General features: G+C 38.1%; 1 protein-coding gene across 5 annotated transcripts in view; it reads left to right on the top strand.

Moving 5' to 3' along the window:
* TBC1D32 (TBC1 domain family member 32) overlaps nucleotides 1-27,070 on the top strand; it is a 65,996-nt gene that overhangs the window by 37,470 nt on the left and 1,456 nt on the right. For 3 of the 5 annotated variants that reach the window (XM_083731055.1, XM_083731054.1, XM_083731056.1), the window contains 10 exons: nucleotides 1,171-1,293; nucleotides 2,154-2,262; nucleotides 2,631-2,724; nucleotides 5,010-5,135; nucleotides 7,690-7,773; nucleotides 14,029-14,095; nucleotides 19,166-19,281; nucleotides 19,755-19,909; nucleotides 21,606-21,746; nucleotides 23,515-23,703. In XM_083731055.1, the coding sequence (XP_083587181.1) occupies nucleotides 1,171-1,293; nucleotides 2,154-2,262; nucleotides 2,631-2,724; nucleotides 5,010-5,135; nucleotides 7,690-7,773; nucleotides 14,029-14,095; nucleotides 19,166-19,281; nucleotides 19,755-19,909; nucleotides 21,606-21,746; nucleotides 23,515-23,703 (1,204 nt within the window). Of the gene's footprint in view, nucleotides 1-1,170; nucleotides 1,294-2,153; nucleotides 2,263-2,630; nucleotides 2,725-5,009; nucleotides 5,136-7,689; nucleotides 7,774-14,028; nucleotides 14,096-19,165; nucleotides 19,282-19,754; nucleotides 19,927-21,605; nucleotides 21,747-23,514; nucleotides 23,704-27,070 lie in introns of all 5 variants that reach the window. The other 2 variants (XR_014562238.1, XR_014562239.1) reach the window with 1 other exon arrangement.

Raw genomic sequence — 27,070 nt, 5'->3', positions numbered from 1 at the left:
GCATGGATGAGATAAATTTGGACAAACCAGCCATGTAAAATTCAGTGCAATTCTGTATATGTCTACTTAGGACTAAACCATATCGCCTATTCCCATATAAATGGGTATAGGATCACAACACTGGGAAGGCAATTTTCTTTCATAAAGGGACCAAAGGTTGTTTCCATGCTAGCTTGCTTGCACTGTTGCCATCCTTGGTTCATTCACTTTTTTTCAGAGAAAATGGGTGGCATTGTTGGGATGTTGTTACTTCCTTACATTGTGCGCTCCCTTTTCTGGCAAAATTTCCGCTGATTTTTTTGGTATATAAATTAAAACACAACTGGAGGACGCACCCTGTCTGGTGTGGACATCCCAAAGGGTATTCATCACTCCTGGGCTTTTAGATACAAGCTTCCTAGTTTCATGTTTTTGTTTTGCTTCTTTCTGTTTTGTGTAGCTCACTGATGAGTAGGGCTCACTGACTAGGGCTCACTGATGAATAGCCTGTACAGTGGTACCTCCGGTTGCAGACAGGATCCGTTCCGGAGCTCCGGTCGGATCCCGAGGTTTCCGCAACCGGAGGGACCACTTCTGCACATGTGTGCACGGCAAAAACCCAGAAATATACCTCCGGGTTTGCTTCTTACGTATCCCGAAGTTTACGTAACCAGAGGGACATGTAAGCCGAGGTACGACTGTAAATTGTTTCTATAAAGCCTTTCTACATTGTTCCCTATCAGTTTCTGTTCCTATTGCAGAAAGGAGCTTTGTATAGTAAAACAATGTTGTTGTATAAAAAATAGAAGAAAAAATAAAAGGAAGAACTGGTAATTAAAGCCCCTTCTCCTTGGAACAAAACTGACAATAAGAAATTGACAGTCAGTTTAGCAGTATTCAACAAGAAGCAATAAAAAGGCAGTGTGCACATGCAAGAATATAATAGACATACCTTGACTGTAGATAACAGTATTGTTTCAAATGGTGTTCTAGGATAGGTCAGTGGTATTCTACATGCAAACCATATGCTGTGTCCCAGGTTCCTAATTCTGCTTTGTATTACAGCAGTTAGTTTGTTTCTTTTTTTAAAAAAAAAGAACTCAACTCCAAAATATTTAAACTTGTGTAGTGCTGCTCTGCATTTCCCATAACTTGTAATGTTCTGATATTTCAAAATATTACATTCTGCAGGTTATTAAATGTGCTCTGCTGTGATCTAGATACACTCCTACTTTTAGAATCTCAGTATAAGGTATCAGAAGTGCTCTTAGATGCCCAAACAGAAAATACCATCTACATTTCTGAAACTTCTCGGTAAGGAATATTCATTGAAAAAATGTATCACCCCACTCTATAGTTCTGTGTAATCTTTACTTGGAGCTTTTCACATAAACCCACAGCCTTACCCTCCAAAAGAGAAATATCAGTGGAGAAGGCAGCTCTGATAATAATAATAATAATAATAATAATAATAATAATAATAATAATAATATATTAATGTATGGCTTCATTGAGTTAAGGGATTTGGCATTAGACTCTTTTTTTCATTTGTTGGGGATACAAAAATTATGGTGTTGAAAGCATGAAAATGGGTTGTGTTTATTGTCCTCATTGTTGTGCCACTTGAACTGTCCTTGGAAGTTTTATCTGATGACTACATATCGTTCTTTACTACTTGGCTGCATACAGTCACTAGGAAGTATGCATGAAGGGGCATGAGGCAGAATGAAAAAACCTGATGTATTCACAATCTTTATTGACCTGGCAAGGATGGGAATAATTTGTAAACTTGCTACTCCTTTGAAGTAACTATTCGTTAACCACAACCCATTTTTGGCCTCTGTGTTGTAATTTGATCTTGGGAAGTGCTGATATATTGTCTCAAAAACCATTAGGGCTGGTCAGTGCACCATAAATAAATACTGAATGCCATAAAAAGAGTAGTTTGTATTATATTCTGGTCAAAAAAGACTAAGCAAAGCACACATAGTGCATTCCCTCCTACCTCTGAATTCCCCTGAATCCAGTGCCAGGATTTTGTTACCTTGTTCAAAACTGCAATTCAGTGTCCATGCTAACAACCGGGCTTGAAATACTTTCTCAGTAATCTAGCTCTTGAGAATCATGAGACTCATGGCAATTTCCACATGCAATTCAATTTTGTTTTGTTGCAGAGACTTTATAATTGATGGCCTATCAGTAGAGAGAAACCATATTCTTGTTAGAATAAATCATGTTGGTGGACCAACAGAACGGATCTTGCCTCCAAGAATATTGCATAAGGTTGTAAACGTGCTTTTCAGTTTTCTTCACATTTAGCCTCTCTGGAGATAAGTGCTGCAGACTGAGATTTATTTATTATTTCTACCATTTATTTAGAGCTGATTATTCCATTGCACCTCTGCTGACTAACTGCGGCTACTGCCCTTTGAGTGGGCTTGAAAGAGTTGTTCCGTGTAATCATCCTGCCTCATTACACTGATAGCATTAAAGTACAGTGTCAAGTGCACTATGTTTTATATGTAGGTAATGCATGAAATATCTGAAGATTACCTGTAAGTACAGAGTGCAGAGTCTTCAAACTACAGAATGAAATAGACAAACCATCAGTAAGTTATAACATCACTTTATTATTGGTGGTTCTCCCTTAGGGTGATGATCCATATCCTTGGCCCATGTTTTCATCATATCCTTTACCAACATGCTATCTTGCTGAATTTCCAAGAAAAACTGACACAAGACAAGGTATAATATGTTAGTTTACTGGAGTGATGTATGTAAAAAGCACAAATATGTATTTTAGATTAATTTATGGTTATGTGTTAGTCTGTGCATAAATCTTGTTTTGTTTTGTTTTGAGGAACCTTTTTGAAAGGCTCACGAGGGTAAAGAATATGAGCTGAACATATCTGTATGGCAGCTGGAGTTTACCATATTCCTTTGGAATAGTTTTTTCCTATTTTTATCTCTTGATTTTCCGTTTGCATTGCTTGGTTTGTATTTTATCATTGAGATGCAATATGGATCTGTATTTATTCACATTTGAATCATAAGGTGTTGTCACAGAGAGGGTTGCTCCAAGCAAAATCCCTTGTGAAAGAGAGAACACAGTAGGTGCAGATATTTATGTCCAGGCAAACAGTACAATAACGGCATGCATTTCAAACACTTAAGGCTCTTTAGAGGATAAAATAAAAATCTTTGTGGAGCTTAACTCTACAAATCAAGGATTTTTACTGAATGTACCCCATGTCCCATAGGCAGCATTTATTCCCCAAAGAAGAGTCTTACGCATTCAAAACCTGCCGGGATTGTATGGTTTATCTGTGTCTACTGTGCTTTTCCCTTTCAATTCTAAGATGCACACATTATCCATTAGGCTTAACGTTTTTGTTAATATACATGTATATTACCAAGTGTTAAATTGAACACAGGATGACTTTACACTTGTTCCTTGAATTTAATACAAACACAGCAGGGTTTTTATAATAAAAGCAATCAGATACTGGGACTCAATTCCTTTACGTATGAAAATCAAACTGAGGGAAAACAGAATATGGGAACAAATTAGTTTTCCCCTCCCACCCGATAACCTATAAAGGAAACTCAGTTTTGTTCTAGAAAACCTTTCCCTATCCCAGTACTTTCTGCCTGGGGTTGAATCAGGGCTGTCAAAGTGAGACAACTGTCTCAGGTGACAGTAGATTATAATCCTATACTTTGCTTAAGCAGCTACGTTTCTTGGTGTGGCCCTGAATTGAATCTTTCTCCTAACAGACACAGTCTTAAGTTTTCTAAGTTATTCTTGTTAAGTACTTTCCAATCTTATACATTATTGCCACCTTTCATTCTCATAAAAGGAAAGGGCAATCATGTAGAGTCAAAAAGTGGGATCCTGAGAAGCATGATAAGACATATAGAATACTTTACACTTACAAATAGATATAAACAAAAGGTGTTGAAAGTAGGAAATGAATACCTATTCCTCCTTGGCAGTGAGAACAAGTCATGTTCATACAGGGAGAAAGGGCCAGAGGAGTTTCATCATCACCAACGATCTAATCTGCGCAAGAAGCTTCTTTTTCCCTGTGCCTGGCTACATGAAGTGAACATTAGATGAAGAACTAAATTAGGCTTGTGCCAGTGAGGGCCTTTGAGAAATGAAGCCTTTTGGTGTAATTACTTGGCATTTGAATGTGCATATGGAATAGATTGGAAGAATTGTACTAGTTGAACAGCTTCGTGAAATACTCTGGGTTGGTCAAATGAATTCCAGTGACGGGAAAACAATTTAAGTATAAATTATTAAAGTCCAAACACTATTTTAAAATGCATTTTATGCGGTGAAAGAAACAGAAAGCAAATATTTTCTATTTAATAAAAAAAGCCTAACGGCATTTGCAAGTGATGATTTCATTTAGGAAGTTGAATATTAACTAGGATACTAAAATGCTGAAATGAAACAGGAATAATAAGTATCTTAAAGAACCAAAGTTTCTAAAGTCTGACTACAGAAATGTTTTATTGTGTATACTTAAAATGAATTTAGGCAATTTGAAAGCCTAGAAACAGGTACGATATTGCACAAACAAGAACTTGGTAGAGGATGATAGCAGGGAGAAATTATCTTGATCACTTTGATATTTACAATTAAGAAATTCACTGAAAGCTTCTTGGAGGCTCATAAAGAGCCATTTCTAAGCACCTGTTTGTAAAAAGCAGGACTTTTAATTTCAGGAAAATGCTGTTACTATGGTAATATTTAGTAATTCTAATACTGCATGAAGTTTAAATAGGCAGAGCAGCCAGGTGGGAGGGGAGTGCCTCCCAGCCCCCATCTGCTGTTTGAGCCAAGCAACTCACCTTCACAGTCCAGTCCTCTTATGACCTGTGAACATCTTTTTGTATTTCCTTGTATAGGAGCTTTATTGGTTTGAGGCAGACTTACTAAGTTCTTCACTGATTGCTGTGGTCATTTAGGCAAAAGTAAAACCATAGCTTTCATAGCAATATTTTCATCTTCGTTTTAGATGGCGATGCTAGCAAGCTTGCATGTGCTTTAAATAATCCAGAGAAACCGCTGGATTTGATTGAAAATATTCAAAGACAGTTTTGTGAAATCATGGAAAACAAACCTACTGTTATGAGTGGAACCAGTAAGTATAATTATTTTTAAAGGGAAGCTGCTTATCCTTGCTACGTTATATTGATGATTCTTTATAGTGAGGTATGATTGAGGACTGTCAAAGGGGAAGACATGCCATTTAAACCAGTTTGCATTATATGTTGCTATGTCCTAAATTATGGTGCTGGAGGAGACTCTTGAGAGTCCCATGGACTGCAAGCAGATCAAACCTATCCATTCTTAAGGAAATCAGCCCTGAGTGCTCACTGGAAGGACAGATCCTGAAGCTGAGCCTCCAATACTTTGGCCACCTCATGAGAAGAGAAGAAAAGACCCTGATGTTGGAAAAGATGGAGGACACAAGGAGAAGGGGACAACAGAGGACGAGATGGTTGGATAGTGTTCTCGAAGCTACCAGCATGCTCTGGTCCATGGGATCACGAAGAATCGGACACGACTAAATGACTAACCAGTGTTTCCCAACCTTGGGCCTCCAGCTGTTTTTGAACTACAATTCCCATCATCCCTGACCACTGGTCTTGCTAGCTAGGGATGATGGGAGTTGTAGTCCAAAAACAGCTGGAGGCCCAAGGTTGGGAAACACTGGACTAAACAACCACAAAATGTCCCAATTTGGTTGGAATATGCCTGGCCCCAGCGACAATTGAGGTGAAGTCAAACTTGCTGGGTTGTAGCGCTTGCTGTGGCCGTAGAGACAGATGTGGGAGAGACATGTTTTGTTGCATCTGGGGCAGATGAAGGCATCCAGTTATGCTGCAGCAGATGCACCATGGCATTTCTTCTCTCTGCACTCCTCCCACAGTTATTTTTCCTCTGCTCTATGGGGAGCTGGCTTCCAGCACCAGGCCCATTGGTAGACCAACTCTGTTCCAAAGATGTCTGCAAATGTGACATGAAGCCTGACAACATCAACTCCGCTAGACCGGAATCCCTTGCAGACAACTGCAGTGCCTGGAGACGTCATGTATCCATAGCAGTATATCCTAAATATTCCTCTAAGAATCCCTGATAGAGATACTCCAAATGAATTACTACATCAGAATTATACATTATTTAGGCAATGGTTTCCCAAAGTGGTTGATATTGATGTGAATGTGCAGGGGCTGAATAAAAGATCTAGAATTCCAAAGTAGGTCAGAAACGGCCTAGGGTGGAAAAGATTGCCACAAGGGACAGTGTGGAAATGCAATGAGCCTCAGGAATAAAGAACATTAATATGTACAGAGTGCATCTCCCTTGCCAGTGAGGAGCCTCTGTATTTAATAGATGATTTTACAATGTGACAGTATTCCTTTTTTCCCCATTTTATGATTCCTAGTAATGGTGATTGGTGGTTTAAAAAGGTTTATTATACATTGATATTTCTGGATGTCATTTCATTTACATCCCTAAGAATTTGGGTTGGGGGGGTCAATGACAACTTTATAAGCTCGTCAAGGGGTCAGTGAACTCAGATGTTGGTGAAAACCTGCTCTAGGCAAACCTGTGTTTGCAAAGATCACTTTGGGAACTATCCATGAAAGAATGAAAAACAATCGTACTCAAATATGCTGTGTGCATAGAACATAGAACTCTTCTCCCATTTAGGGCTTTCTTACTCATTTAAATGAGTAAGACAAGTGCGAAAGACTTCCATGGAGAGCTTGGAAAGTTTCCTGCTGAGATGCAAAAGGAAGCAGGTAGCTGTGTTGGAACGCCTTTTGCACAAAGGAGGACAGAAACTCTTAAAGTGTATTGACCTTTACTGCAAGATGAAGGCCAAACTTCCCTCCTCAGAACCTCTATATAGAAGAATGTAGGCAGTGCAATCTAATTACAGCTAATTTTCTTTATGTTGAAACTGTCTAACAAATTCCGATGTAATCCTCAGAGGATCCAAGGATAACAAACGATTCCCTTTCAGTTTACACTGAATAGATTGTCAGAGAAGCCATTAAAATTTTAATTTAAACCAGGGATGTTGTTATGAATACAAAAACAGAATGCCTGTTTTGAATTATTTTTGCCATGCTTTTGTGAATAAACATGTGGTTGTATAGACAGCTTTAGACTGCAATCTTGTAACACACTTACCTGGGGGTAAGCCTCTTTGAACCCAGTGAGACTTTCTTCTAACTGCATATGTAGTAGAGTGCACTGTTAGTTGCCTGTAGGCTTTCATTTTGGTTCATTTTCTACTCACTGTTGTGCTGTGGTCAGAGTATTGGCCTATATCAGAGGGACTAAGATTCAGTCCACACTCAGCCATAAAGCTCACTGGGTGCCCTTGAGCCACTCACTGTCTTTCAGCCTATCCTCTCCCGCAGGGTGATCGAGAGGATAAAATGGAGTGGAGCAAGCTACATATGCCACCTTTGGTTCTGTGGAGGAAAGGCAGGGTATAAGGGAAACAAAGAAATTGGTTGATATAGTTCTGCATTTTACTTTGTGGCATTTTTAAATATATATATATTTATTTTATTGTTACAAAATTGTGCCCACGCAAATCACAAAACATGACATGATTTCTTTTTTAAAGGAAATTTTGTGGCATTGATGCATTAATCATTTTGGTTTTATTTCAGATTTGGCAGAATTAATGGAAATGTTTGTCTTGCATCTTTCTGAAACGCCATCAGAATGTTACTTCACCAGCAGAGAATGTGAAGGTAATTTTCTTCTCTCATGCTGTTTTTTCTGGCTTGCAATGGTCAACTGAAAGGTAACTGCCACACTTCTGGCTTCTGAGCCTCTCTCAGTGGTCCTGAGTGGAATAGGTAGAAATAGCAGGCTCCTTTCTCTTGATCTGGTTTGACCCAGCTGACCTTCAGTTTTTGACTGAAAAAGAAAAGCAGTCTATAATTATATTTAATACATTATAATAGGAGGATGGCAGATCTTGGCATTTTATGACGTAGTGATGAGCTTTTCACCTTTCTCATAGCAACATGCATAGGTTGTAGAATATTGTGTTTACTATTTTATTCTAAAGTGAGTATTTGTCACAGCATACAGTTGGTGGCAGAGGGACAAAGGACAGAATTCATAGACATAAGGGTTCCTTGGTGGGGCTGCCCTAAGGCCTTGGCTGTAGCTCTGGGGACTGAGGCTGGCTTCTTTGCAGCCATGTGGGTGAGCAACCACTGGGATGACCCACAGTGAGGTGGGCCATTCCCTAATTCCTGACAACATCAGGCAGAAGTCAGGCCACCCAATACCAAGATCCTTGCTGCCTTGCCACAACAATCTCCATTCTCAATAAAAAAATGTGGCCATATTTCCCCCAGCCATTGACTTTGTGTGTGATCTTTGGTCCAGTACGCTTGCACTGTGTCTGGGGTGCATTAGCTGGCTTTTGCAGAGTCACTTTGACCCTGTCACCTCATTTTTTGGGGAAAATTGTTTTCTTATACCTTTCCAATAGGCATAAATCTGACATAAAGCTCACACGATTTCACTAAAATAAGGAGGATCCCTCTGAAATACCACATAGCTATTTACATCTCATTATGGTTCAAGAGTAGCTGGAACATGATTTTTTTAATTGGGTGCTTCTGCAGTGCATTTTATTCCACCTATCAATGGAAATTAAAATGTTTTAAAAATTAAATATAATTTTGTACTTTCAACATATTCCTTTGACACTTTTGTTACACTATGGCTCCGTTTGTCTTCTCCTCTGTATTGAGCCCTTGAATCATATACTGGAATAAACCACAGAGAATCATCAAGCATAAGAAATCTGATGTAAGGTTGTTTGGTATCCCAAATTATTTGTAAAGTGAGCAGATGGATTTGAGTTTTAATAAGCCAGCAGACTACTTAGTGCAGCCCCTCTACACACACACACACACACACACACACACACACACACACCTTGGCTAGGCTTTGATCAACAGGGAGTATAACAATAGTTTAGCCTGGCTTTTTAATGAATAGAATCAATGTGTTATATGAAAGTAGTTTCAGGACAATGCATTGATATTCAGTGTTATCATGTTTCTGGAAATGAGAAATTGATTATCTTAAACTACAGCAGCTTTCTAAACCCTTGGGTAGTTGAAATTAGAATAACACAATTCATCCAGCTGTTGTGAAATCCCTCAGGATTTCAATCCATTATAAAATTTGCAAATCTGGAAAAATCAAATTAGTTTCGGTTAGCGTTTTAAAGATGAGGGAGAATAATAAGCTAATATATTGACATTTATACATTTGCAGGGCTTTAAAAAATTATAATAAACAATAGCAACACTTAACTCTATATTGCCTGTCTGTTGGCTTATGTGGAAGATGCGCTTAAAGTTAAAGCTTCTATGAAAAAAGACTTCTGGAAATCCAGCCACTGTCATATAATATATGGATGACTTATGAATATGATCCATGCATATAGCTATATATAACTTTAAATATCACTCCTGAGCTCAAACCACCACAACAAAACTGACACTAGATATTTTTAAAATCTTTCCTCTTTGTTTCTCTTTTCCATCGCCATATGGCAGCCTGCTGGCCCTAGAGGTGGTACTGGAGTACTTGCTAGTCCTTACAGCAATGTTCACATCAGATCATCTGCTGTAAATTAAGATGCTAAGGTAGTAGACTCGCCATTTTCCAGCTACATTTGTGAAACCCCAGATTTAAGTCTACTCATAAGGTAACATTTGGAGTGGCAAACCTATTTTTGGGCTGTGCTTTTCGGGCCCCTCTGCAAGATTTAATATTTTTCTGCAGAAAATTAGCATGGTGAAGACAAAACTCATTTTAGGATCTGTCTCACAGGCATCCTAAATGTCTCTGGATTGGGTTTTTTAAATATTAGTTTTGGTATGGAGTAATAGTCAGACATGTTGGGCATGTCTTTCAGGCATAGGTTTGAAATCTTATTTCTTATTAAAGGATCTCTAAAAGTGGGACAATGAAAATCATTTCCTGCCCATCATTAATGATTGACCCTACTTGGCTAGATTGTCCTGAGAGAAGACTAAACATTATAACCGTGTGTGTGTGTGTGTGTGTGTGTGTGTGTGTGTGTGTTAAAAGCAACCTTTGACCTTTTTTCTGGAAAATATCTCCTCTCATCCTTCCCTTCCATGTAGTTCTTGCCCATAGTTTGGCAATGAAGTGAAAGTGGACAAAGCTTCCCTTTTAATTGGAGAGCATAGCAAACATTACAAATTGGGCTGCATGTCCCATTTGGGATTTGACTATTAAAAGAACATTTCTTACTTTGTTGTCTTCCACGGATTTTTTATTTTCATGCTTGCCATTTGATTACATGGGGTTACTGAGCTCTATAAAACTAAGACTGCACTTCTGCTGCTCACATTTTATTTTATTTTTTCCCTTCAAAACTCTGAGGAGTACTTTGTTAATAGAGAAACAATTCCAGCTGAAGAGAGTCTTTAAAATTCTGGCAAATGTAATGTCATTTTAGAAATAAGTAGCTGTATATATTTCGAGCTGAACACGTCTCATGTAATTAGAATTAGGACAGATCATACACATTATTTTGCATCTCCTTTCAAGGTAGCAATAAAAGCTGAAAATCCTGGAACATGGACTGCACTTTTAAAAATTGACCTTTATGTTTTGAAATTGCTTTATTCTTACCAGTAGTAATTTAGCATGAGGACAGGATTGCTCATCTGCTAGATGGTATCTAAGGATGCAAGTGCAAAGAATTATTTTATTATGTGTAGATTTGTAAGAGATTGGAATTTTGTGTTCTAGGAAAGAAGATTATTCATTGTTATCTTTTTTTAGTTTTCTTGACCTTTATGAAAGGCATTTAACTTCTAAACTGAATTGTGTTCTAGCTGCAGTTTTCAGCCACTGTTACCATATTTCTTTTGAGTTTTAGTTTTATGTTGGATTTTATTTTTTATTTTTTCTATCATACTCTGTAAGCCAGCATGAGAGCCATCCAGATTCCTCTTGATGGGATAAACATAAAGATAAGGCCTTCTTTAGGTTCTGCGTATTCTCACTCTTGCAGTTAAGGTCTCCTCTCTCCTTCCACCATGCACTGTTTTGAGATTTCTCCCAATCCTCTGGAGTATATGGGGGGGGGGGGAGGGCACAGGGGATGAGAAAGGGAAAGGTCCCATTGCACTGGTGGGATTCCTTAAGTCAGCTTCTGCTAGTACATCAGGGTGATTAGATACAGCCTCTGGGCCCAAGTGGCTTCAGGGAGAGAGACCCATTGCCTGTCCAGGTTCTTCCTATTTCAGTAGCTACAGTATGGAGGTGGAAGAGCAGCAGTTGCTCAAGCAGTTTCCTTCTGTGCGAAAAGAGAGCTGGATGGATTATGCCAAAATGGCGAAATTGAATGGGAAGATTAGACACCAAGAGGACAAAAAAAATATAGAAATGAATGGGTTAACGTTATAGAACATATGTAGGAGCATTGCAAACATTTAAAAACATTAGCAGGTTTGGATTAGCACTTGTAATATAATTTGATAAAGGGTATTGAAAAGGCAGACTTAATAGATTAGATAAAAGTATTTAGTCACAGAAAAGAGAAGAGATAATTATTGGAAACTGGGGAGAGGAGTGGGGGGAAGTCCGGGGGTTGGGAGAACCCCTATAAAGATATTAAATTTGTTATGGATTAATGCAATTAATATTGTATGCAAAAACAAATTGTGCTTCTTGGATGTCAGCACCCTGTTAACACTAAGAAGAGGAAGTCACATTCCTTTTCGGAAAATTGACACCAACCCTTGTAATTATCAATGTTAATGGCATCCAACTAGTACAAACATTTTTTGGTATTGTTTAATAGACTATTAAATTGTTACTTTAGAATCTAAATTTGATAGAAAACCTAAGAACTGCACACAATAGATCTGATTTTAAAAATGGTGTATGGTGGTGGGGAGGCTGCCTTATTCTGCTTAGAAGCCGGTGAACTCTGAATTAAGGATGCGTTTTGAAAAACAAAAATGGTCAATATTGTTATAAACTACTTCAGCACAAGTTCTCAGCATGACTGTATCTGGAATTCTGACAGTCACCATATATTGAAATTAAATATGAATTGTGATACATCCAATTGAATGTTTGATTTCTTCTTTAAAAAATGAATTACACATGTTCTGTGCAATTTTTATTTCTCTTTGAACTGTGAGGTGTACTTAAACCTTTTCCCTGAATTTGGCAGCTTGGGAGCTGCTGCCATAGCATATTTTATTCATTCTGCTTAACTACTAGAGCAGTTTCACCTCTTTGTCTGATTGACAGTTCAGAGATACTCTGCCTTTTGTTAAGGGGAAAATGGTTTTCTTATTGAGAAAATTGATCCTTTGATGCTTTTGTTCTGAAAGCCACATTATTTCAAGACATTTTTAATAAAATGGGTTTCACATTGATTTGGGGGGAAATTAAATAATATATCTTGGAATAAACAAGGTACATTTTGTGCATCATTACAATTGCAGCTTTCGTGCCCCCTCCCCCTTCCCTGTAGAGGTGTTGTGCTCCTAATGTATTGAATAAAGTACAAAGAAAGACTTGTAGGCCCACTTTTTTTTATAAACAACAGGTGAAAATATTGTTAGCCTGGAAAAATCTAAGAACTACCGCACCAGGCCAATGCTTCACTCATTGGTTAATATTAAGTGTACTTCAATTGTGAAGAGTTCTGAAAGCCATTTTAAAATCTGCACTAAAAGAATTGATACAGATATCTTCTGAATAGGAAAACAGAGCTATAATGAAAACCCAACCACAATTTTACACATTAATTTATGTCATGAATAGATATATATATATATATATATATAAGAGACTGTGAAACAGGATAATCCGTTGGTTCATTTTGATTATAGTGAATTAGGCTATTGTTTTTACTGGATGCTACCCATACTTGGCAAAAGGCTGAGTTGAGTCAAATATTGGAGAAGAGCACTTGATGTCAAGTTCTGTCTGCTGGATAAGTGCTAGACAAAGCAACAGTGTTGGGAGTGGTTAGTAGTTATAGAAGACAAATCACAAAATCCAAAGCCCTCTGGGAATGCACTGTCAGGACAGAAGGTGTGATGGCGTTGTTCCCATTTTTTCTCTCCTCCTATTGGCTCTTAGTTTTTTTCCCAAGAATTTGAATAGGGAAAAGAAGGACACCAGCCAAAGGGTCGGCATTCTTTCCCTACGGTTTCAGAGTGAAAGGGCTTTGGATTCAAGCAGATCCAAAGACACCACTTAAATCCACCCTCAAAATGCTCCCTTTTGCCCTCTTCTCTGTGGGGAAGTAGTAGTTATGGATCTTTTCATAGCAACCTGGATGAAGCTTCTTCAGAGCCCATGGAGAAGGTGAGATACATCTGCAAAATCCTATGGTTCCTAGAACTCCATCGCAACACCCATAGGATTGTGCATAAGTACTACAGACAGTATTTAGGCAAGGTGCCACTTCGACAGTTTTATGAAGTTGTAAGGGGTGATGAACCATGAGCTGACAGTTATTTATATCTGTCATAAAATGGAAGCTTGTAGAGTTCAGTTGTTAAACGTAAGGCCATAGATAGTCCAAAGTGTTGTCTTATTGTAACTATAATAACTATTATTTATTGCTTTCACTAAATTCACTGTATTATGGATTGCCACCAAACTTCATCTTTTAAACAGTTCTTAGAAATTCAGATTAAAATGGTTAAACACTTATTTTTATGAATATTTTTTTTAAAAAAAAATGTCCAGTAGCACCTTAGAGACCAACTAAGTTTGTTCTGGGTATAATCTTTCGTGTGCATGCACACTTCTTCAGACACCAGATGAAAGCTTATACCCAGAACAAACTTAGTTGGTCTCTAAGGTGCTACTGGACAATTTTAATTTTAATTTATTTATTTTGACTGCATCAGACCAACACTGCTACCTACCTGAACTTATTTTTATGTGACTTTTTCTTTTCTTTGCAGCTGATGCAAATGTGGAGATCAAAACTCTTTCATCTGTACAGCAGCTTGGCATTAAAATGACAATCAGGTACATTACGTCAAAACATTTCACTTAGGTATTTATAAAATGTTCATTTTTAATTTGTTATGACTTGAATGCTATTGAAACCATCCATTCGACATAATACAACATTTAAATTGAACAATTTTATGGTGAAAATCATTATTGGAACGTGAATGGCTTGGAACCACAGAACTGCACACGGTTTCTCTCACTGCTACCAGCACCTTCCAGACCAGATACATCACCAAAATATTGTAATGTTCCATGAATCAATGGTCGAGCAAGCTCTTCCTCCTCTTACTGATCCTACGGTAGAGCTATTGCTACTTCCCAATCCCTGTTGGCTCACTGCATCCATTGTGGGGGGTCCATAGACTTTTTTCTCCTTTTTTTTCCCCACACCCCTCATTGCAGCCAACAGAAGGGAATTAACTACACCAGACTCATCAATGTGGCAAAATTATGCACATCAGCATGCATCACCAGGAACCAGATGATTACATCTCTCTACCAACCACACTAGCACTCAAAAAACTAATTCTAGTGTGATTATGAATGTATGGCAGTGCACAAACATACCCTAGTTTTTGGAAGTACTGGTAACCCCAAATTTATAATCTCTGTAAAATTATATGTGTTGGACTATATTCTAGTGGCTGATCTGAAATTGTAACAAAAAAAAACCCTGATTGATTGAACTATATCAGATCCTCCATTGCCCATGAAACACTGGGCAACCCCTCAGTGTTTCAGTGGCAGCAGAACATCTATGTCTGTGGAGCTTTCTGTGGGTGACCTGCAGCAGTGTAAGGGCTGGTTTGCTGGCGGGCTTCTCTCCGCACCGGCAGAACAGCACCTACATCACTTTAAGTGACCTCTTAGCCAGCTTTGTCTGCCCTTGGGTGTTCTCCATGAAGCATCTTAGAAATACGGTAGATGGGGCTATAGTGTGCTGAAACAACACCAGACCAAGTTAAGTGTCTATATAGGGATACTTTAATGTTATCAAAACAAAACAATACTCATTATCAAAGATGTACTAAAATTAGTGCCCCATTGCAAATGGAATACTCCATTTTTGCATAATTGGTTATTTTCGTGTGTGGCAATAACAAGCTTTCAGGTCTAAGTAGTACCCGTCTTAGAATGGATTGATTAGCCTTTTTTATTTCTTTTTACCTTTTTATGCCGACTGATCAGTTGTGCTGTATAAATGATGGCCTTGTGTTTTCTCTTTGGGCTGCATCCAGTTCCCCTCTGGGGATCCTGCTCAGGAGCCATGCACCTGCTGTAAACTGGACAGAGAGTGAATATTGTGCAATGCGGTTATCATGTATTTTCTTGGTAATCCTCACAAGACGACCTGTATAAAATAGACCAGTGTCCCACACTGGAATGACCTCCCCTTACAGATATGACAGGAACCTACAGCGCAGATGTTCTGCTGCTGGTAAAAACGTTTCATTTGATATGGGCGTTCCTGGACTCTAATCCTTAGTACCAGCTTTACTGAACTCTAGATAGTTTGCTTTATGTTTTATTGTACTATATTTATTTGTAAACAACCTTGTCATTTTTGAAAAGTTGTCAGTAATTTTTAAAGAAATAAATATTCCATTATTGCCATTGAAAAGGAGGGCAGGCTGAGGTGAAGAGTTAAAGGCTCGCCTAAGTCACCCCAGTGACTTCATAGCTGAGATTATAATGAATACTGATGTTCTTACCAGTATATAATTCCTTGTATGGTTTGTATGTTTTTCATTCCTTTAAGTAAGTTTGAATTGTATATTTCAACATAATTACCATAATTGTTGTTTTCAGAATAGATTTGATAAAGGTCATTTAGCTTGTCCTTCAAAACTAGGAATTTGCTTTTATTCTTTTTTGTTCCACTGAAGGGATTAATAATGGTGTTCAGACACATTGAATGTAATTTATTTGAGGTTGGTTATTTGCTCTACCCTGGAGGCCTAGTGCAGGTTAAAAATATATATAACCAGATTACACAAAAAGAAAAGTGCTTGATTACTACTACAGTGGTGCCCCGCAAGACGAACGCCTCGCAAGACGGAAAACCCACTAGACGAAAGGGTTTTCCGTTTTGGAGGCACTTCGCAAAATGAATTTCCCTATGAGCTTGCTTCGCAAGACAAAAAAGTCTCGCGAGTTCCTTCGGGTTTTTTCCCCTTCCCCCCCCCCCTTTTCCTAAGCCGCTAAGCCGCTTATCAGCTGATCCGCTGATAAGCCGCTTAACAGCAGATCGCTAAAAGCCGCTAATCCGCTAAGCTGTCAATGGGCTTGCTTCGCAAGACGAAAAAACCGGTATACGAAGAGCCTCACGGAACGAATTAATTTCGTCTTGCGAGGCACCACTGTATGATAAACGCCCTAACTGAATACAAAAATCATGTTTTGTTTTGTCTTGAAACCAGTTAACAATTTGAATTAACCCGGTGCACCAAAGGCCACCCCAAACTAGAGAGTGCTTCTAGATGATTAGGTTCTGACTAGCAGATATCTCAGGAGTGAGAATTTTATAATTGTATGACTTCTACTGAGAAGGTCTATCTAAAGATCCCTGTTGGTCACAGTAGGAGCAATAGTGAAATAGAAGAACATTCTTGGTTATTTTACAATATAAGCTTAGGAACTTTGCAAGACCCTTGTGACATCTTTATGACATTAGGTGATTGACAGGTGGGTGGCCCTACCCTGCTCTATATTGTCCTGCCAAGCCTTTGAAATGAGCTAGGTTGGTCCTTCTGACAGTACCACCAAAAATGTAATTAGAGGCTTCTCAGCGCTGGTTCCATCAGTTAAGGAATGTCCCTCTCTCCAAGACTGAGCTGATGCTGTTCATTTTCAGCGCCAGCTGAATTGCTTTCTCTTCCATCATGCTTTCTAAATATCTCTGTGTAGTCACACAGTTACAGAGAGTAGGTATAGGCAATCATATGGGTTTACTTTGATGATTTTAACAGTATTTTAGTGCTTTATCATATTGTAACTTTTTTGTAATTCACCCTGAGATAAGTTGTGACGAAGGGCAGGACATAAATAAGTTCACACCAGGCTTTAGGAGTGAGAGTAGCTCATTCGGTAGAGCATGAGACTATTAATCTCAGGATCGTGGGTTTGAGCTCCACATTGGGCAAAATATTCCTGCATTGCAGGGAATTGGACTAGATGACCCTCATGTTCCCTTCCAACGCTACAGTTCTTTGAATCTGTGGTCACCTTGATTCATTAAATCAGCCAGGCCTCTGCCCTTTAGGGCTTTTAAAGTCATGAACAACAGTGTGAATTCTACATGGTAAGGTAACAGGAAGCCATTGCTTCCCTCAAGCCATGCCTCATAGGAAGTGCAGTAACAGGAGTATCAGATATTTTAAAAACATCTTTATAATACATACTATTATTTTTGTAGTAAGCTGTTCTAGTATGAGTAACCAAGCTCTGTACACTATATTTTTACCAAAATACTATTAACAGATGCTTTAATAATTCCATATTAATTCAACTGAGACCTAGTAATCTACTTCCTTGCTCTTGAACCACTAATGTTTCATTCATTTATTTAAACTATCAACATATTTCCATTGTATGTGCTTTATTTGATCTTCCTAGAATGAATAATAATCTAAATCAACATAATGTGCATTTTAAAGCTGACTTAAGCTGTGAACAGTGGGGTGCAAATGGAAGCCTGAAGCAAAGCAGAATGCTTTGTGGAAGAATTTAATAAGTTTTTATACTAAAAATGTCTAGTATCAATGGATGTGTGTGTGTGTGTGCACGCGCGCAAGGGAGTGAGATGGCTACACACACTTTTGATCACATGCACTGCTGGTATGCAGCTTTCAGGGGGTTGTTCAAGGTTAACTGCAGCCCTCAGGCCCAGAAAGGTAAGCCATTCTTGCTCTATATTTTTTATATAAAAATATAAATACACACCACACCTATGCTTTCACTAGGCTGGCACATATTATAGTTGTAGGGCAGCCCATTTGTTTTAACATTTTAAATGTGCAAATGCTTATACAATACTGTTGTGCCATTATTTCTGTTCTATTTGCTACCTTGCCTTGATGAGAACACACTCACACAATTTTAAAAAGGCAAATAGGATTTGCAAGCAGATGCAGATAGATAGTCATGGAAAGTACCAGGTACAGGTTCCAAAATTCTGTTTTGCTTATTTTTATGTTGCACATTACGTTCCTCTTATGTATCTTGGTCTTGCTGTAACGGCACCAGTTGTGGTTGGAAACATGTAATCTGATGTGTATTTAATATACTTTTTTGTACCTTCCTGCACCTATCTTGAGGCTTCACACCCAGCTCCTGTGTCCCCAGCAAAACCACCAACAACTTTGGTTGGAGCTGGGCATAAGGAAGGTTTGGGATTATTTGTTTACATTAGTGGAAGAGCAATATCTGAGTAACTGCATCATTCTTTGCATGCAGTTGCAGCATCTATAACAGAAAGAGCATAATTTTGTCAAATCAATGCCTTAATCCATTAAATCATACATTTCACGCAGAAATTAACCAGCGGTCTCATTTAAGTGGCAGAGTGTGCTTTATTTGGAGAAAGAGGTCAGACCAGGATTCAAAGAACCGTTAAACTAGTACCACGAACCAAAGGGGCTTTCTTTTGAAGACCAGCCATCTGAGCCACATGGAAAACTGTTTAATCTGGGAATCAGGGACTTTCAAATGCAGCTTCTGATGTGCCATAGGTGGTGGTGATGGAGTTCAGCTGTTTGAAGAAGGAGTCACAAATATTGTTGGGTTTGTACCAAACCCGTCCATGAGCATAAAGCAGCTCTCTGTATTCATATTATTAGTTCATGTGCAATGTTATGCATCTTAAATAAAGTAGCAAGGTTTAAAAGAAAGAAACAGCTGCAGACATGTTTTCCCAGTATAGATTGCCTATAAATATGATGTGGGTTAAGGCTTCTGCCAATGGGCTACAAATCACTCTCATTAATGTCTGGTGTGCTCTTTTCTATAATGAAATAAGTAAATGAAAATGTGTATAGCTTCTAGTTAAGTTAAACTCTTTTTTTTTTTTTTTTTTTGGTTTAGCTATGGTAAACATTTGAACCTGCTGAGAGAGAATGCCGAAGATGATCTATGCCATGTAATAATGCACTGTGGAAATTTTTTGAAACGACAACAGGCAGTTCTAAGGACGTCGTTGCGTATCCTTTCTCATAATATAAACATCACCAAGTCTTTTGTCGGTATAACTGTCAAAATAATTTTTAAGATGCCTTCTTGAATTATTTAAGATGGCACAAAGATTTGTGCCATATAGGCAGGAACTTCATAACATTTTCCTTTCTCAACAGGCATGTTTTCCAGAGCAGATGCTCTCCCATCTATGTTTCTATTTCTGCCCACAGTTTTTTTTTAAAATCTACAGTGGTTTCCCCACTTACTCCAGTGTAGAAAGCAGATCCACAGACATCCCACAGTTATAGATTTGCATTCACAATTGCAATGAAAGGGGTGTACTTTGTACATGATGCATGTGGATACCCTTAAGTCTCTGGATTTGGTATCTAGGCCTGATCCTTTTCTAATAATGGTCTACTAATAGATGTGTTTTCGATGGCAGGGTTTTTCTGCATTTAACAACAAACCCTTGGATTTCCTGAACGTTTTCCTACAGGTGGTTTGCAGGGAGGATACGTCGGCTTTGATTGGTTTGCATCTTCTGTATTTCTAATAATGATGGGAGACAGGGAAAAAACAGTAAATTTTCTCCACCAGTTCTCCCGTCTTCTTGTGTCAGCATTCCTTTGGCTACCACGGCTGCACAGTTCTGTAAGACTTCAAAAAAGGTTTCATCTTGACAAGATTGCTCTGAACATTTTAAATGAAATTTAATATTTCCAAAGTTGTTTATAAACAGAACACAATGCAGTTACTTAAAGGTTTTTTTAACCAAATGTTTGCCCTGCAAAATTTCTCTCAGAAAGATATGGATTTGACATCTGCTCAAATGGTTGTCTGGAACCGGGGGAAAACAGGTAGACAGCAGTGGTGGTGTTATTGAATTTTAAAGTGAGCCATAAAATTCACTTTATTAGTAGTGTTAAATTCTGTATGTAGGCAGATAGAACTATTGAATGGCCTTTTTATTACTATTGCTATGTGCAAGCTCATGCTTTAGATTATTAGCTTTTGTTTTATTATAAAATCATTAAATGATACAAAGTAGCAATTTTGGATAAGGGGGGAAAAAGTAAGCCAGCTTGCATTGTCACTACTAGTCAGAGCCTCACTATTTTAGCATCTCAGATATTTATACAAGTTTCCTTTAACATAAATAATCACAGAATTAAATGAAAACTTGTATGTTTAATTTTTTACTCTCCTACTAACATAAACTTCCACATACTAGAAAACTGAGCAAACAGGGCAAGTGTGGCTCCCCACTTGAGAGATGTCAGCACCCCAAAATAATAAAGCCATATGGCTAAGATTTGAAAAAGAGTTTAAGAAATAGTGTAGGGCATGATCAAGAAGTGCTACTCATGAACATTATGGACATGTGACAATTCCAAATCATATTCTGGAACTTTCTCGACGCTTGCACAGTTGATGCCCGTTTGTTTCTAAGGCCATTAGAGGTCAAAGCAATGGTTCACATCTAGTAGGGAAGCCACAAGCCAAATCATATTGTTAATACTGGTAACAAAGCACTCAAGTTAGCAGTTAAATGTCATAAACTCAGTTTAAGGCAAGCAGGCTGTCAGTCAATTCATGGAGTTTCTGGCAAGAACAGGCTTTTCTGTACACTACTTTTTAGAGATAGTAAACCTCCCTGCAAAAGGTAGGTCAGCAGAAAGACCCCAAGCAGTCCACTTGGGACCGAAATGCTTCTATTAGGCACCAAGGAATTCTGTGCATGCCAGGATTCCTTGAAGAGCCACAGCTCTTTCTAGTGTGCAGCTCTTGGTTTCCGTGAAGCAGTCCAGCATTAGAGGTGTGCTACAACACCTTCGACAACACTCCAAGGGATCCTGAAACACACATTTTGGAATGTGCAATGCACCTGCTTGAAGACAGCCAAATGTCTGGCCCTGGCAAGGACTGTGACTTGGATCCTAAGGCGCTTCTCCATTCATTTAAGAGGGACATGCAGTTTTTGCCAGTTCCACCATCCATCTGCAGCTCCCATCACTTATGTCCCATATTCCCGGGGGGGGGGGGCAGCCTTCAGGACCAGATTATCAGGGGGCTGTGGAGGGAAGGGGGAAGCAGGTAGTCCTTTCTTCCCATTGCTCCCAAAGCAATGGTAAATGTTACTGGCTACTTTGCCCTATTTTTTTTTTCTAGTTGTGTTGGGAGCAAATAAACTTTCTACAGCTAGACATAAATTAGGAAAAGCGATCACTGTTCTATTCTGCATGTGGATAATGAATGGGCAGAGGGAAGGTGACACCTTTTTTGAAGGGAGACCTTTGAAAAGCTGTATAATAAGGATCCTTTTGGGTATTATTGCTTCATTGACCAGATTCACCTGCCCGTTGACACAGCAGCGTCTGGGATCCATCCAATCTATTTTTGCAGTGCACACTATGTTGAGATGTTGCTGAAGGCTGAGTTACCACTAGTCTTTTCTGCGTTCCATATGTCTGGTTTTACGTCGTCACAGGTAATAAAAAATATTCCAATTTGTTTATTTAAAAAATGGTTGCCTTGACTGTCAGTGAAAGGGAGACTGCAAAAGTGGAGCCAAAGCACTTTCCTCTTCTATAGTGGAGCCCCTTAGGTGTTTACTCAGAAGTAAGTCTCATTAAGTTAAATGAGGCTTTCAGGGAAATTAAGACAAGATTCCAGCTGGGTAGGACTTCCACTAAATCATTTCATGTTGAAGCAACTCTGAAAAGAAATTCACAGGAAGTAAGATTTTTCTTTTTCTCTTAAAAAGCATAGTGGTAAAAAGAATAGCTTTGTCAGACCCTTAAATGCACAGCAGTGGGCAGAGTTAACTATAAATTATATTTACTGCTAATGAATAGTCAGCTGGGAATTGTAGAAAGAGAGAGCTTTTTGAAATTGAATTGCTTTTGTCTGGTAGTTCTTCATAACCATACTTGAAATCAAGTTATACAGGTGAGACCAAAAAAATGAATTATTGCTACTGCAATAAAAAACAGTTTGTTTTGCTGATATGTACTATTTATTGTACAGTTTCCACAATAACGCTGAAAGTATTTGAATGCTTAGGAATAACAATGAGACTTGCCTCTGAATGAAAATACATAGAATTGGGCAGTGTATTAGATGCCAGCTCTTACACCATAATTTGAAGTGAAAAGAGCAAAAGTAATTTTGCTCTCTAAACACTAATTGGGATAGATTCAGAGTTTGTTCCTGCTGGATCCCCTCAGCAGAATTCTGCTCAGGACGCTCCCATGAAAGAGGAGGAGTGATTTTTCCATTTCTCAAAATCCCCAGTGCTACCTTCCAAGGGATCCTTAATCCTCTAGGTAAGTTTTTCTGGAGTCATAGAGTGTAGGGGGGACTCAACAAAAAATGGTTTTCTCTGTTAGATTAGAAGCTGTCCACAAAAAGAAAAAGTCTGGTTCCAGTCCATTGTCACTGTTGGATTACAAATGAAGCAAGCTAAAATCTGTTTTAAACCTTATCTTTTGCAATCAAATTAGTACTTTTGCCTGATTTACTTTTGTAAATATTTACAGGCTGATTAACACAAGATTCATAAGTTCACAGCTAAATGAAATTGTCGTGGTAGAGATCAACAAAAAGAACAGTTATTCTAATTTTGTTTTTCATAATCAGTTTAATGACAGAATGTCAGATTTATTAAAAAGTTGGAGAGCTCCTCTTCTGCTAAATACAAACACATTAAACAAAACCAAAGTACTATTGTTTGTGACATTCTTCACTAGAAAACTCTTTCATGTAGCAAATCTTCTTCCGGGTTTTTAATGATGCTACACTAAGGTGGAAACTTGTTTATGCCCATGATTGCCAGAAAGAAGATGCAGTGCAAACGACCAATTGGGAGATGATGATATGACACACCTCCCTCATTCCTTTTTAGTTCAAATTCTTTGAGAAAAGATGCCTCCCCCTAGCATAGGGGACGTGGTCTAGAGCTTTAGTTGCTTTTACAAACGGAAGTGCTGCCTTCCCAGACAAGCCCGTACTAGTGGCAGTGATTCAGGTTTTCAGTGAGCTCTGGGAACCTTCAGGGAAAAACATTTCACTTCCAGTGGCGAAACAGGGTGTGCTGCCCCCGCCCCCCATGACTAGGAGTGGGGGGTGGATTTCTGTTGTAAATTATGGTAGCTGACAATTGCAAGGGACCTCAGAATGGAGTATATAGAGCTGGATGCATTATGTGGAACAGTTGCTGTTGGAAGTGATGAATTGGATTATTGTTTTTTTCCTAGATCTGTCAACAATGGTTGACTCAGTGTTTCTGGAATTACTTGGACTGGAGCGAGATCTGCCATTACATTGCCATTTGTATTTTTCTTGGCCCAGATTATCAGATTTATATGTGTATATCTGTATTCAAGCATCTACAGCAAGAAATTCTTCAGCATACGCAGACTCAGGATCTCCAAGTTTTTCTTAAAGTAATTTCTTCTTTATCTTCATGACTTAGAATAATAGAACAGTGTTGAAGATTTGATATCAGGTTTTTAGAAAAACTTAACAAATTCTTCTTTGAATATGTGTTTGTTTTCAGCCTGTTTTCTTCATAACTTTACTTAGTGACAAAGGAAAATATCCTTTCTGTAATCCTTTAAAGAAAACAAATGCATATGCCAAATGTATATGAAATAGATTCTTCCTTGTTTGTTCACTGGGAATTGGTGATGAGCCTGATCTTGATATGTCATTCTCTTTTACAGAATGCCATATCCTTGATGGACTTTGAGCAAAATACTTTGCTTGTGATATTTCCAGGGAGATTTGGCTGAACCCTGTTGGAACAGAATGCTGGACTAGATTGATTTTTTTATCTGATCCAGCAGGGCTCTTCTTAACATTTTTAAGCTATAGATTTGTTTATTTCTAAGCTTTACATTAATCTGCAGAAACAGTAGCTGCCTTTTATTAGAACCAGAATTGTAGAGTTGGAAGGGACCACAGGGGCCATTTAATCTAACCCCCTGCAATGCACAAATCTCAGCTAAAGTATCCATGATAGTCCTGTCTCCTCATAAGTGTAGCGGCTGTATTAACTCAGAAAACTCAGTGAAGAATTTCAGAACTAGAAATGAGCTTTTGGCAAACCTGAGTTAATTCAAAGCTGAATGAATGGTCATTGAGAAGGTAACTATGTCAGTGCTTTGCATGTTCTGGTAACTAATTTAGGTGGTCAGAATATATATTTTTCCTTATCCCTATTGCCTCTCCCCATTTCAACCTGCCTGTGAGTTGAAATCTGTTAGGGAGAGCTTTCTGATGGTTCCATCATTGAGAATAGTTTGGGACTTTATAACCCATCTGAGGGCCTTCTCAGTAGTAGCACCCCAGTTGCGGAAAGCACTTCTGCCAGACATTGGGCAGGTGCTGACGTCGTTCAGGTTTAGGACTCAGCTAAAGACCTTCTTTAAATGTAGACTGACACCTAGGCAGACTGTTTTTATTCTACTATTATTGTTTTGTTTTAACATTAATTATGTATTTATTGTTGTCCCCTGCCCCTAAGTCTTTGGGCAAAGAGGTAGGGATATAAATTTTAAAGATGAAGTTAAATGAGTTATTATTTTATGAAAGCTGCTTTTCTATTTAAGTTTCATATCTGTCTTTACCTTTTCTAAGAATGCACAAACGAAAACTCCAAAGTAGAATTCTTTGTATGAAAAGAGTTGCTTCAGGCATTATATATATTAAATTTAATAAACCCTGTTTGATATACATAACTTTAGAATCAAAGCTGAATATATCGTTCTAGACTGGATAATACTTTTAAAATAAGAAATATCAAGTTAATTGTTTAAACATGCCATTAGCTGCTGCCTGTCTATAACAGCCATTTTGTATAATGTGATTCCCAAAATGTACTTTTAATTTAAAATCTTTGACATTCATTTTAAAATAGCATGACAGATCTGTAGTCCTCATTATATAGCAGGAGACAACACACCAGAGCTATTCTTCCTCCTAATAAAATTCATCTTAACATCTGATGACAGGCCATCATGATTAAATAGTTCTTAAGATACAGAGGCCAAATAATAGGTCAAAAATTATGAAACTCTCATTAAAAGTGTGCTGAACACATTTTATAAGGAATCATGGGGTTTGCTGTATTTTTATAAAAGAGAAAAATAAATGTTTTTTGAGGAAAGAACACGATTTTAATTTACACTCTCTGTCAAATTGTCCTAACTAGACTTTAATAACTAGGCTTGACTTGGCAGATTTTGGAAAGTAAATCCACCATATCTGATTCCAGTTTAATTTTAACTAGAATACTCTGGACTTAATTGGTTGTAAATTACACCCTTAGAATACAATACATTGTTTGAAGGAAACACAGTACTAAGTACACAAAGCAGTGCATCATTAAAATGGAAACTCTAATTAAGAGGACCCAGTCTACTTGAAGCTGTGTGCAACAGTTTGTGGCTACATATAGGAATGTACAAACCTATTTACATCAAATGCACAAGCCAGTTTAATGGAACTCAGGTGTGCATTGTAATACAGGCGAACATCTGCATCCATGTTGGTTATTACGTGGTAGGTTTTTTCTGCACATGGATTTCCCTTGTTAGTAGGCTGAGACAATTAACTGCAAATCTCTCCAATAAAAGCCTTATTAACTGCTTCATAAAGAAAATAATTTCTAATTACTCATCCCATTGATACTAAAAGTCAGTATTTAGTTGTAGCTAGGATTGTGGGCCCGTCAGGTCACCTCTTCTTTTCCTCCTTCTCTCCTACCCACCCACACCTCAAAAGTCTATGTGGGCATTTTCTTATCCCGATTTTTCTGGTGCTGACTTTCAAGAAGAGCCAGCTGCTCTTTGTCATGTAATTACTTTATAATAATATATATGGATAAAAGTGGAAGATTCTCTAACAAAACCACTATCCTCCATTACAGTATGTGAGGTTTCTGGTGGCCCATAATACTCCAACCAAGTGTTTCACTTTTTTTTGCACAGTGACATAATATATAATATGCAATTTTAGATAGATGATTTGAAGCATCTAGTAACCATCATACAGGTATGCACACAATTATTGACAAACAAAACAGTATCTGAATTACTTTCCCCCCATCAAAACCTTAATGTGGAAAGGCAGCAAAATCCTCATCTTGTATTTCCATATGGTTTACACAGCGCTCAAAGTAACAACTAAACTTGCCTCTAGATTAAGGGAAGCACTGACAAAGCATTGATTTCAGTGTATACTAAAAACTTAATTATTCTCCCCAGTGTTTACTAGCCATTAATGCTACAGTTACTGCAAATGAGATGCAAATATTAATATCTGCAACACTTGCTGTTGTTTTGTAGAGGAATTCACAACCACTTCTGTTTAGAACTACCGACTTCACCGATACTCTGCACCTTGCAAAGTTTTACCATGTCCCTAAGATTACTTTAACAGCGGATAGCTTTGGAAAATATCCTTCTCCAGCTCTTGCCAGCATTGTGGTAGGAGCTGGGAGAACAAAAGTCTGCAGTTCCTTATCCCTCAATAGCAAATCAGTGCAAAGGCATTCCTCTTCACCCAGGCCTTAAACCATCTATGCCCTTTTAAACTCTGTTGTGGGATGTTATTGTTTTTATTTGTTACTATGTTTTTCATGTTTGTGTTTTTCTATCATAAACTGCCCTGTATAGAAATTTAAAATAATAATAATTAAACTTGTCTGTCCTTGGGTTAATTCCCAATTATCTTATTTTAAAAGGCATTCAAAATGTGCTGTTCATAATGCAACGAGTGCTAACCTAACAAGATGGTTGGTTTAATTTG

This window comes from Podarcis gaigeae (assembly GCF_964106915.1).
Source record: "Podarcis gaigeae genome assembly, chromosome: 3".
Lineage (NCBI taxonomy): Eukaryota > Metazoa > Chordata > Lepidosauria > Squamata > Lacertidae > Podarcis > Podarcis gaigeae.
Note: the sequence above shows the minus strand (reverse complement) of the source record. Positions and strands in the feature narration are given on the sequence as shown.